At 42.0% G+C, this 12,869-nt stretch overlaps 2 protein-coding genes and 1 long non-coding RNA gene across 14 annotated transcripts in view; 1 reads left to right on the top strand and 2 right to left on the bottom strand.

Annotated features, from left to right (window-relative positions):
• Nucleotides 1-12,869, bottom strand: part of LOC108885477 (protocadherin gamma-C5) — a 161,672-nt gene that overhangs the window by 114,612 nt on the left and 34,191 nt on the right. The window contains exon 1 of one of the 10 annotated variants that reach the window (XM_051072371.1): nt 660-3,225. The exons of the other annotated variants lie outside the window; for them this stretch is intronic. Coding sequence (XP_050928328.1) covers nt 660-3,062 — 2,403 coding nt within the window. The 5' untranslated portion in view covers nt 3,063-3,225. Of the gene's footprint in view, nt 1-659; nt 3,226-12,869 lie in introns of those variants that run through there. 10 annotated transcript variants of the gene reach the window in all.
• The window catches only part of LOC127142707 (uncharacterized), a 58,011-nt gene that overhangs the window by 13,114 nt on the left and 32,028 nt on the right, over nt 1-12,869 (top strand). Inside the window, exon 3 of one of the 3 annotated variants that reach the window (XR_007813675.1) lies at nt 1,017-1,084. The exons of the other annotated variants lie outside the window; for them this stretch is intronic. This is a non-coding gene — a long non-coding RNA (uncharacterized LOC127142707). Of the gene's footprint in view, nt 1-1,016; nt 1,085-12,869 lie in introns of those variants that run through there. 3 annotated transcript variants of the gene reach the window in all.
• Nucleotides 7,179-10,053, bottom strand: LOC108885502 (protocadherin gamma-A5-like). The gene has a single exon (XM_018679873.2). The coding sequence runs from the start codon at nt 9,773-9,775 to the stop codon at nt 7,334-7,336; it is 2,442 nt and encodes an 813-aa protein (XP_018535389.1). The 5' UTR covers nt 9,776-10,053; the 3' UTR covers nt 7,179-7,333.

Raw genomic sequence — 12,869 nt, 5'->3', positions numbered from 1 at the left:
TAATCCCCCACCTAACACAGGCTGGCCAACAGCGGCCCTAAGAGTTCATCATGCTGTACTACAGTGGAAGATGGAAACCACTCACAGCCATTTACGTGTGGAAAAATATATGTATGGTTTCATCTCTCTCTCTCTCTCTCTCTCTCTCTCTCTCTCTCTCTCTCTCTCACACACACACACACACACACACACACACACACACACACACACACACACACACACACACACACACACACACACGGTAACAGTGACCTCTCCTCAAACAATGTAACAACTCTTAACCTAGAAATTGGGTGGACTGAGACGCTGTCCGTGGTGCTGAACTAGGAAAAGAGAAAAATACATATTTCGAAGCTGTAATTTCTCAAGTCTGCAAGTATTTTCTGTAATGGAACCATGCCACACTTCAAATGCTAGAAAAAAACATAACTTCCTGTGCATTGTTATTACGACCGGTGAGCTGAAATTCTATAAGGTTAAGCAAGACTTTAAGAAAATGATTTGCCCATGTTCACGTAAAAATAAAAATCAAATGCTCAACGAGTGAAAACATGAAACTAATTTTAGTGAATGAGGGGAAATGAAAGCTTTCCAAATTATCTACGCTGCATGTACAAGTGTAATGCCATTACTTATATCATTGCTTCTGGGAAACTAACCTCTAGAGGAGAGTCTGGTTCATCCAGGATGCTCTTTTCACTCTGTATCCGCTGCATCGTCCCTGTAGAACTGGGGTCCATTATCAACACGTTCTGACTACCAGCTCTGCCGAACTTACAGTCACTCTTTCTGGAGTCAGTCGTCCTGCACACCTCGTAATTGTACACGTGTTGGAGAGTCCCTGTCCCCAAAGTGTCTGAGTAACGTGGAGGATAATATGGAATCACAGGGAGATTGGAGTGATACAGGATGCGAGACTGTCTCCATCTGTAGATCTTCACTGATATAATAACCACTAAACACGTGATGAAGAGGAAGGAAACTACAGCCAGAGCCAACACTAAGTAAAAAGTCAGGTTGTCATTGTACTCCTTGTCCTGGGTAAAGTCAGTGAACTCCGACAGAACTTCAGGGAAGCTGTCCGCCACCGCCACGTTAACAATGACTGTAGCTGAACGAGAGGGCTGCCCGTTGTCCTCCACTATAACAGTCAGTCTTTGTTTCACTGCATCTTTATCAGTCACTTGGCGGATAGTTCTTATTTCTCCATTCTGTAAGCCCACTTCAAACAGCGCCCTGTCTGTGGCTTTCTGCAGTTTATAGGAGAGCCAGGCATTCTGTCCAGAGTCCACATCAACAGCCACCACTTTAGTCACCAGATAGCCCACATCTGCTGAACGAGGCACCATTTCAGCCACCAGAGAGCCACCAGTCTGGACTGGATACAGAACCTGAGGAGGGTTGTCGTTCTGGTCCTGGATCAGGATTTTCACAGTCACATTGCTACTGAGTGGAGGAGAGCCTCCATCCTGAGCTTTGACGCGGAACTGGAAATCTTTGATCTGCTCGTAGTCAAAAGAGCGCACTGCATGGATGACTCCACTATCAGCACTAACGGACACATATGAGGAGACTGGCACTCCGTTAACAGAGGAGTCCTCCAGTATGTAAGAAACACGGGCATTCTGGTTCCAGTCAGCGTCTCTGGCTCTCACTGTGAATATAGAGAGACCTGGTGTATTGTTTTCTACAATGTAGGCCTCATATGAGCTCCTCTCAAAGACAGGAGCGTTGTCATTGACATCAGAGATCTGTAAGGTGAGAGTGACGCTGCTGGAGAGGGAGGGGACTCCCTCATCAGAGCAGGTCACAGTTATATTATACTCAGAGACTGTCTCCCTGTCTAATTCACTGTCTGTTACCAAAGTAAAGAAATTATTTGATGTTGACGTAATTGTAAAATGAATAATTTCATTTAAAGAACACTGGACTTTGCCATTTTCATTTGAATCTGGATCTTGAATGTTCATCATTGTCAGAACCGTGCCCGGTTTAACATCCTCAGATATACTGGATGCCGTAGACATAATATTAATAGCTGGTGGGTTATCGTTTGTGTCTAGCACTTCAATTATAACTTTACATACGTCTGAGTTACCGCCTTCATCTGATGCTTGGACATCTATCTCGTAATGCCGAAATTTTTCATAATCAAGTTTTCCCACTAAAGTTAACACCCCATTTTCTTTATCTATATCGAATAAGTCTAATGCCCCCCTTGGAGCATTAGAAATTGAATATTGTATGTGTCCGTGCGGACCTTCATCTGCATCAGATGCGCTGACCGTGGTTAGAACAGTTCCTTTCAAAGAATTTTCTTTAACATTCGTCTTATACTCTGTTTGAATGCATACAGGTGCATTGTCGTTTGCGTCTAATACAGATATGACAATTAGTATGGTTCCAGAGAGCTGCGGGCCGCCACCATCTAAAGCAGTCAGTACTAAAGACAACCGCTCCTGTTTCTCTCGGTCAAGAGGCTTCTTTAAAACCATCTCAACATTTCTACTGCTACCTATTCTATAAGGATTTAAAACGAATATGTCACTTGAACTCAACGAATAGCTCTGGAGCCCATTGATACCCACATCGTCGTCAAGTGCTTTTTCTAAAACAAATTTCGATCCAATTTGAGCTGTCTCACTGATGTCAAATTTCATTTCAGTGTTTTTAAAAACGGGAGGGTTGTCATTAATATCGGTTACCTCGACAGTGATGCTGTAAAACTGCATAGGATTCTCCAAAATTATTTGAAAATCCAGAGCACAGGGCGTCGTCTGTCCGCAGAGTGCTTCTCTGTCTATCCGCTCTTTAATCACAAGGACTCCCCTTTCTTTATTTAGCTCGATGTGTTCTGTACCTTCTCCGGTGTATATACGAGCTTTCCCTGATTTCAAACGTTTCACATCTAAACCCAAATCTTGTGCTATGTTACCGACCAAAGATCCTTTCGCCATTTCCTCAGGAATCGAGTAGCTGACCTGCCCAAAAACCGAGCTGAGGGAAACAAACGACATAAACAACAGTAGGCCTACTTGCCGTGTCATTGTTCTGTCCGACATTCTCTGATAAATATAGAAGTGGTATCAAATCCGTTATCCAGTAAAAGGTTGTTGGATACAAATGTTAGTAAAATAATCCAGGATCCACACTCGATTCGCCTGTTGTTGCTGTGTTTGATTATGTCTTTGTTCCAAATTGTGCGTTTTCGTTCATGGTTTTTGCCTTTCTCTGTAACATTTCGAGATGATGGGGGAGGTACAGCCGCAATGAGCTCTGAAATCTCAGCAGATTGGTCAACAGCGTCCCTATGAGTTGGATGCACGGAACTACACATTTACACGGATTTTTACGGGATTGATTACAAATTGTGTTCAAATAATTATGTTTACATGTTGATTACTAACAAAAGTAGAAAACCTGTTGCGAAATTAAATGTGCTATTGTGTTATATCGATATAAGAACACATTTTATGCCTCCCTGTTTTACACACAGACATACAGGCGCGTACACACGAGCACAATGAGCCAGCTATGAAGGGAAAGATGCACAATAAAAAACCTACAAGATGTTGCACTGTCCATGGTGCTGACAGACACAGGAGGGACAGAGAAAAGGGGAGGACAGCACGTTTAAATTTTACAGGGTGAACTCATGTATGTGGAGTTAACTCTATTTAAAAAGACGACTAATGAGGACAAGATACTTTATGATGATATTGCCAAGTAATGTGAGTTTTGCGGATCAAACAGATAATGAATGGCTATTCCAAAATATGGTTAAATGTTTGTCTACTATAAAAAGTTTAATCTTTTCAAACATTTGTATTTGTACTGGTATTACTGATACTGCGAAAACCAAGGCCTTAAAAGACTCTTCAAGTACAAGTAAGTATTTTCAGAATAGCACTCTGGCTTATAGCAAAGGCTAAGATGGAAAGAAAATACAGAAAAATGATATATAGCCACGAACAACAAAGGCATTTGAGTAATTATCTGATAAGACTAGTAAACGTAACAGTGAATTAGAGATCCACAGAACTTTATAAAAAGACAAAGCCAACCTCTAGAGGAGAGTCTGGTTCATCCAGGATGCTCTTTTCATTCTGTATCTGCTGCATCGTCCCTGTAGAACTGGGGTCCATTATCAGCACGTTCTGACTACCAGCTCTGCCGAACTTACAGTCACTCTTTCTGGAGTCCGTCGTCCTGCACACCTCGTAATTGTACACGTGTTGGAGAGTCCCTGTCCCCAAAGTGTCTGAGTAACGTGGTGGATAATATGGAATCACAGGGAGATTGGAGTGATACAGGACGCGAGACTGTCTCCATCTGTAGATTTTCACTGATATAATAACCACTAAACACGTGATGAAGAGGAAAGAAACTACAGCCAGAGCCAACACTAAGTAAAAAGTCAGGTTGTCATTGTACTCCTTGTCCTGGGTAAAGTCAGTGAACTCCGACAGCACTTCAGGGAAGCTGTCCGCCACCGCCACGTTAACAATGACTGTAGCTGAACGAGAGGGCTGCCCGTTGTCCTCCACTGTAACAGTCAGTCTTTGTTTCACTGCATCTTTATCAGTCACTTGGCGGATAGTTCTTATTTCTCCATTCTGTAAGCCCACTTCAAACAGCGCCCTGTCTGTGGCTTTCTGCAGTTTATAGGAGAGCCAGGCATTCTGTCCAGAGTCCACATCAACAGCCACCACTTTAGTCACCAGATAGCCCACATCTGCTGAACGAGGCACCATTTCAGCCACCAGAGAGCCACCAGTCTGGACTGGGTACAGAACCTGAGGAGGGTTGTCGTTCTGGTCCTGGATCATTATGTTCACAGTCACATTACTGCTGAGTGGAGGAGAGCCTCCATCCTGAGCTTTGACTGTAAATACAAGCTGCTTGATCTGTTCATAATCAAATGAGCGCACTGCATGTATAAGTCCAGTTTCAGAGTTTATGGACACATAAGAAGAAACTGGGTTGCCACTGACCTGTGTGTCCTCCAGGAAGTATGAGATTCTTGCGTTTTGATTCCAGTCAGAATCTCGTGCACTCACACTGAATATTGACATCCCAAGAACATTATTCTCAATTACATTGGCCGCATATTTCAGTTTAGTGAAGACAGGAGCATTATCATTTACATCAGAGATTCTTATGTGTAAAGCTGCTTTAGTAGAAAGTGGAGGTGACCCTGAATCAGTTGCAGTTATGGTTATGTTGTACTCTGATTTGGATTCACGATCAAAAGGTATATCTGAAAGCAAATTGTAATAATTAGTCAAAGAGGACTGGATTTTAAAGGGGAGATTAGAATCTACTGAGCATGTTATCTGACCATTTCTTTCAGAATCAGCATCCTTAACATTAAAAACAGCTATAGTCGTGCCTGGAGGGACATCCTCTGAAATAAGACTGGTGAATGACATTATATTTATAACTGGAGCATTATCATTTATGTCAGTGACCTCAATGACAACTTTGGTTGCGTCACTTAGGCCACCCTGGTCTTTGGCAATCACTCTAATTTCGTATTTTTTGTCTTTTTCATAATCAATATTATCAGCAACTGTTATTTTGCCGGAGAAACTGTCAATTTTAAATTTTTCTCCAGACTTCCCCTTTACATTTGAAAAAGTATATGTAACCAAGCCATTAGAGCCACTGTCGGCATCTGAAGCATTCACAGTAGTTATATAGGTGCCAATGGCTGCATTTTCTGTAACAGTGGCAGTGTACAGTGATTGATTAAAGACAGGAGGATTATCATTGACATCAAGAACAGTGATCTCAATATTTACTGTACCAGATCGCTGTGGGGCTCCTCCGTCTACTGCTATCAGCTTTAAAGAGAGGTGTGGCTTCAACTCTCTGTCTAATGGCTTCTGTAAAATCATTACAGCGAATTTAATTCCATCTGCGTTGGATTGCTGCTTCAGAACGAAATTATCATTAAGGGATAAAACATAATTTTGCAAGCTGTGAATCCCTGCATCGGGGTCATATGCGCTTTCTAAATCGAAATGCGACCCTATCGTTGCAGATTCACTGATTTCTAGATTAATTAAATTATTTTTGAAAGTTGGCGCATGGTCGTTTACGTCCAATATTTCTACTGTCACTCTGTGCAGTTCAATTGGATTCTCTAAAATTATTTCAAAGCTGAAGCTGCACGGTGTTACGTCTCCACAAAGCTCTTCTCGGTCTATTCTCTCATTCACGACTAGAATCCCTTTGTCTGTTTTCAGCTCAGTGTACTGGTTGTTTTCTCCGGTCACGATACGGGCCCGGCCAGAACGGAGCCTCTTCAGATCCAAACCAAGATCTTGTGCTATATTACCGATGAGAGAGCCCTTCTTCATCTCTTCCGGTATCGAATAACGGATTTGGCCACTGACGGTGGAAATTATAAAGAAAAAAATGAACAACTGCCATGTAAATGTCCAACACAGCCATTTTCCGCATCGATGCTGCCACATCCCCATATCGTTAAAAGTAAAATCCTAAATGAAACGGCTGAATAAAATTGTTTACCCAGACATGTAGACGAAAGCTGTATTCCAATTCAGCAGTGCGACATTTCTGTCAAGCAGATATGTCCGATTATCATCAAACAAAAAAGGCTGTTTCAGTGCGACTGCATTTCCGTCGAAAGCCTCCTTGTATGAGGACAGTATTTATATCCTCTCGTCTTTCTCTCCTCTATCACAGTTCTAACAACACAAGACTCCGTTTTACTGATCAACAGCGTCCCTTAGAGTCCGAACGGAGGAAAGACCGGGCCACCAGCCAGTAAGTTGTTACAAAAAAAAACTTTTCCATACAATCTACTGTGTGAACCGACAGGAATGCAATAAAACTGCTAGAACTAAAAATTAATAGAGGCAGTATCACAACCCAGGATGTAACAAAAAATTACACACGCCATACATAATCAAACCAGTCCGAAATCAAGCAATGTAGAGCAGTATCTTAAGAAGACCTGTCTCATGTGTGGAGTTGTGCAGCACTGCAATGCTGAATATCAAGGTTAAAGAAAAACAGTAACTACAACGGAAGATGAGAAGGCCTTCATTGTATTAAGCAAACTTCTAGAGGAGAGTAGGTAAAAATGATTTATTTTTGATTGTTAGTATTTATCATATTTACTCAGAATACAAGCAAGTGATCTCGCTGTTTTAGTGGAATTGAACACCATATCATTGCCTGAGAATGTAGTTAATATTATCAAGTGATGCAATGTGAGATGCTGTCCATGGTGCTGAAAATGAAGGTATAGCGCGCAACAGTCTAACTAAACATACAAAGATATAACGGCACATAGACGGAGCTATATCATGTAACTGACCTCTAGAGGAGAGTCTGGTTCATCCAGGATGCTCTTTTCACTCTGAATCCGCTGCATCGTCCCTGTAGAACTGGGGTCCATTATCAGCACGTTTTGACTACCAGCTCTGCCGAACTTACAGTCACTCTTTCTGGAGTCAGTCGTCCTGCACACCTCGTAATTGTACACGTGTTGGAGAGTCCCTGTCCCCAAAGTGTCTGAGTAACGTGGTGGATAATATGGAATCACAGGGAGATTGGAGTGATACAGGATGCGAGACTGTCTCCATCTGTAGATTTTCACTGATATAATAACCACTAAACACGTGATGAAGAGGAAGGAAACTACAGCCAGAGCCAACACTAAGTAAAAAGTCAGGTTGTCATTGTATTCCTTGTCCTGTGTAAAGTCAGTGAACTCCGACAGCACTTCAGGGAAGCTGTCCGCCACCGCCACGTTAACAATGACTGTAGCTGAACGAGAGGGCTGCCCGTTGTCCTCCACTATAACAGTCAGTCTTTGTTTCACTGCATCTTTATCAGTCACTTGGCGGATAGTTCTTATTTCTCCATTCTGTAAGCCCACTTCAAACAGCGCCCTGTCTGTGGCTTTCTGCAGTTTATAGGAGAGCCAGGCATTCTGTCCAGAGTCCACATCAACAGCCACCACTTTAGTCACCAGATAGCCCACATCTGCTGAACGAGGCACCATTTCAGCCACCAGAGAGCCACCAGTCTGGACTGGGTACAGAACCTGAGGAGGGTTGTCGTTCTGGTCCTGGATCATTATGTTCACAGTCACATTACTGCTGAGTGGAGGAGAGCCTCCATCCTGAGCTTTGACTGTAAATACAAGCTGCTTGATCTGTTCATAATCAAATGAGCGCACTGCATGTATAAGTCCAGTTTCAGAGTTTATGGACACATAAGAAGAAACTGGGTTGCCACTGACCTGTGTGTCCTCCAGGAAGTATGAGATTCTTGCGTTTTGATTCCAGTCAGAATCTCGTGCACTCACACTGAATATTGACATCCCAAGAACATTATTCTCAATTACATTGGCCGCATATTTCAGTTTAGTGAAGACAGGAGCATTATCATTTACATCAGAGATTCTTATGTGTAAAGCTGCTTTAGTAGAAAGTGGAGGTGACCCTGAATCAGTTGCAGTTATGGTTATGTTGTACTCTGATTTGGATTCACGATCAAAAGGTATATCTGAAAGCAAATTGTAATAATTAGTCAAAGAGGACTGGATTTTAAAGGGGAGATTAGAATCTACTGAGCATGTTATCTGACCATTTCTTTCAGAATCAGCATCCTTAACATTAAAAACAGCTATAGTCGTGCCTGGAGGGACATCCTCTGAAATAAGACTGGTGAATGACATTATATTTATAACTGGAGCATTATCATTTATGTCAGTGACCTCAATGACAACTTTGGTTGCGTCACTTAGGCCACCCTGGTCTTTGGCAATCACTCTAATTTCGTATTTTTTGTCTTTTTCATAATCAATATTATCAGCAACTGTTATTTTGCCGGAGAAACTGTCAATTTTAAATTTTTCTCCAGACTTCCCCTTTACATTTGAAAAAGTATATGTAACCAAGCCATTAGAGCCACTGTCGGCATCTGAAGCATTCACAGTAGTTATATAGGTGCCAATGGCTGCATTTTCTGTAACAGTGGCAGTGTACAGTGATTGATTAAAGACAGGAGGATTATCATTGACATCAAGAACAGTGATCTCAATATTTACTGTACCAGATCGCTGTGGGGCTCCTCCGTCTACTGCTATCAGCTTTAAAGAGAGGTGTGGCTTCAACTCTCTGTCTAATGGCTTCTGTAAAATCATTACAGCGAATTTAATTCCATCTGCGTTGGATTGCTGCTTCAGAACGAAATTATCATTAAGGGATAAAACATAATTTTGCAAGCTGTGAATCCCTGCATCGGGGTCATATGCGCTTTCTAAATCGAAATGCGACCCTATCGTTGCAGATTCACTGATTTCTAGATTAATTAAATTATTTTTGAAAGTTGGCGCATGGTCGTTTACGTCCAATATTTCTACTGTCACTCTGTGCAGTTCAATTGGATTCTCTAAAATTATTTCAAAGCTGAAGCTGCACGGTGTTACGTCTCCACAAAGCTCTTCTCGGTCTATTCTCTCATTCACGACTAGAATCCCTTTGTCTGTTTTCAGCTCAGTGTACTGGTTGTTTTCTCCGGTCACGATACGGGCCCGGCCAGAACGGAGCCTCTTCAGATCCAAACCAAGATCTTGTGCTATATTACCGATGAGAGAGCCCTTCTTCATCTCTTCCGGTATCGAATAACGGATTTGGCCACTGACGGTGGAAATTATAAAGAAAAAAATGAACAACTGCCATGTAAATGTCCAACACAGCCATTTTCCGCATCGATGCTGCCACATCCCCATATCGTTAAAAGTAAAATCCTAAATGAAACGGCTGAATAAAATTGTTTACCCAGACATGTAGACGAAAGCTGTATTCCAATTCAGCAGTGCGACATTTCTGTCAAGCAGATATGTCCGATTATCATCAAACAAAAAAGGCTGTTTCAGTGCGACTGCATTTCCGTCGAAAGCCTCCTTGTATGAGGACAGTATTTATATCCTCTCGTCTTTCTCTCCTCTATCACAGTTCTAACAACACAAGACTCCGTTTTACTGATCAACAGCGTCCCTTAGAGTCCGAACGGAGGAAAGACCGGGCCACCAGCCAGTAAGTTGTTACAAAAAAAAAACTTTTCCATACAATCTACTGTGTGAACCGACAGGAATGCAATAAAACTGCTAGAACTAAAAATTAATAGAGGCAGTATCACAACCCAGGATGTAACAAAAAATTACACACGCCATACATAATCAAACCAGTCCGAAATCAAGCAATGTAGAGCAGTATCTTAAGAAGACCTGTCTCATGTGTGGAGTTGTGCAGCACTGCAATGCTGAATATCAAGGTTAAAGAAAAACAGTAACTACAACGGAAGATGAGAAGGCCTTCATTGTATTAAGCAAACTTCTAGAGGAGAGTAGGTAAAAATGATTTATTTTTGATTGTTAGTATTTATCATATTTACTCAGAATACAAGCAAGTGATCTCGCTGTTTTAGTGGAATTGAACACCATATCATTGCCTGAGAATGTAGTTAATATTATCAAGTGATGCAATGTGAGATGCTGTCCATGGTGCTGAAAATGAAGGTATAGCGCGCAACAGTCTAACTAAACATACAAAGATATAACGGCACATAGACGGAGCTATATCATGTAACTGACCTCTAGAGGAGAGTCTGGTTCATCCAGGATGCTCTTTTCACTCTGAATCCGCTGCATCGTCCCTGTAGAACTGGGGTCCATTATCAGCACGTTTTGACTACCAGCTCTGCCGAACTTACAGTCACTCTTTCTGGAGTCAGTCGTCCTGCACACCTCGTAATTGTACACGTGTTGGAGAGTCCCTGTCCCCAAAGTGTCTGAGTAACGTGGTGGATAATATGGAATCACAGGGAGATTGGAGTGATACAGGATGCGAGACTGTCTCCATCTGTAGATTTTCACTGATATAATAACCACTAAACACGTGATGAAGAGGAAGGAAACTACAGCCAGAGCCAACACTAAGTAAAAAGTCAGGTTGTCATTGTATTCCTTGTCCTGTGTAAAGTCAGTGAACTCCGACAGCACTTCAGGGAAGCTGTCCGCCACCGCCACGTTAACAATGACTGTAGCTGAACGAGAGGGCTGCCCGTTGTCCTCCACTATAACAGTCAGTCTTTGTTTCACTGCATCTTTATCAGTCACTTGGCGGATAGTTCTTATTTCTCCATTCTGTAAGCCCACTTCAAACAGCGCCCTGTCTGTGGCTTTCTGCAGTTTATAGGAGAGCCAGGCATTCTGTCCAGAGTCCACATCAACAGCCACCACTTTAGTCACCAGATAGCCCACATCTGCTGAACGAGGCACCATTTCAGCCACCAGAGAGCCACCAGTCTGGACTGGGTACAGAACCTGAGGAGGGTTGTCGTTCTGGTCCTGGATCATTATGTTCACAGTCACATTACTGCTGAGTGGAGGAGAGCCTCCATCCTGAGCTTTGACTGTAAATACAAGCTGCTTGATCTGTTCATAATCAAATGAGCGCACTGCATGTATAAGTCCAGTTTCAGAGTTTATGGACACATAAGAAGAAACTGGGTTGCCACTGACCTGTGTGTCCTCCAGGAAGTATGAGATTCTTGCGTTTTGATTCCAGTCAGAATCTCGTGCACTCACACTGAATATTGACATCCCAAGAACATTATTCTCAATTACATTGGCCGCATATTTCAGTTTAGTGAAGACAGGAGCATTATCATTTACATCAGAGATTCTTATGTGTAAAGCTGCTTTAGTAGAAAGTGGAGGTGACCCTGAATCAGTTGCAGTTATGGTTATGTTGTACTCTGATTTGGATTCACGATCAAAAGGTATATCTGAAAGCAAATTGTAATAATTAGTCAAAGAGGACTGGATTTTAAAGGGGAGATTAGAATCTACTGAGCATGTTATCTGACCATTTCTTTCAGAATCAGCATCCTTAACATTAAAAACAGCTATAGTCGTGCCTGGAGGGACATCCTCTGAAATAAGACTGGTGAATGACATTATATTTATAACTGGAGCATTATCATTTATGTCAGTGACCTCAATGACAACTTTGGTTGCGTCACTTAGGCCACCCTGGTCTTTGGCAATCACTCTAATTTCGTATTTTTTGTCTTTTTCATAATCAATATTATCAGCAACTGTTATTTTGCCGGAGAAACTGTCAATTTTAAATTTTTCTCCAGACTTCCCCTTTACATTTGAAAAAGTATATGTAACCAAGCCATTAGAGCCACTGTCGGCATCTGAAGCATTCACAGTAGTTATATAGGTGCCAATGGCTGCATTTTCTGTAACAGTGGCAGTGTACAGTGATTGATTAAAGACAGGAGGATTATCATTGACATCAAGAACAGTGATCTCAATATTTACTGTACCAGATCGCTGTGGGGCTCCTCCGTCTACTGCTATCAGCTTTAAAGAGAGGTGTGGCTTCAACTCTCTGTCTAATGGCTTCTGTAAAATCATTACAGCGAATTTAATTCCATCTGCGTTGGATTGCTGCTTCAGAACGAAATTATCATTAAGGGATAAAACATAATTTTGCAAGCTGTGAATCCCTGCATCGGGGTCATATGCGCTTTCTAAATCGAAATGCGACCCTATCGTTGCAGATTCACTGATTTCTAGATTAATTAAATTATTTTTGAAAGTTGGCGCATGGTCGTTTACGTCCAATATTTCTACTGTCACTCTGTGCAGTTCAATTGGATTCTCTAAAATTATTTCAAAGCTGAAGCTGCACGGTGTTACGTCTCCACAAAGCTCTTCTCGGTCTATTCTCTCATTCACGACTAGAATCCCTTTGTCTGTTTTCAGCTCAGTGTACTGGTTGTTTTCTCCGGTCACGATACGGGCCCGG

Source organism: Lates calcarifer, linkage group LG8 (genome assembly GCF_001640805.2).
Source record: "Lates calcarifer isolate ASB-BC8 linkage group LG8, TLL_Latcal_v3, whole genome shotgun sequence".
NCBI classification, from domain to species: domain Eukaryota; kingdom Metazoa; phylum Chordata; class Actinopteri; family Centropomidae; genus Lates; species Lates calcarifer.
The sequence above is the reverse complement of the archived record's forward strand: the minus strand, read 5'-3'. Positions and strand labels throughout refer to the sequence as shown.

Coding starts and splice junctions, on each gene's coding strand:
- LOC108885502 (XM_018679873.2), bottom strand. CDS start 9,775: ATGGGGATGTGGCAGCATCGATGCGGAAAATGGCTGTGTTGGACATTT.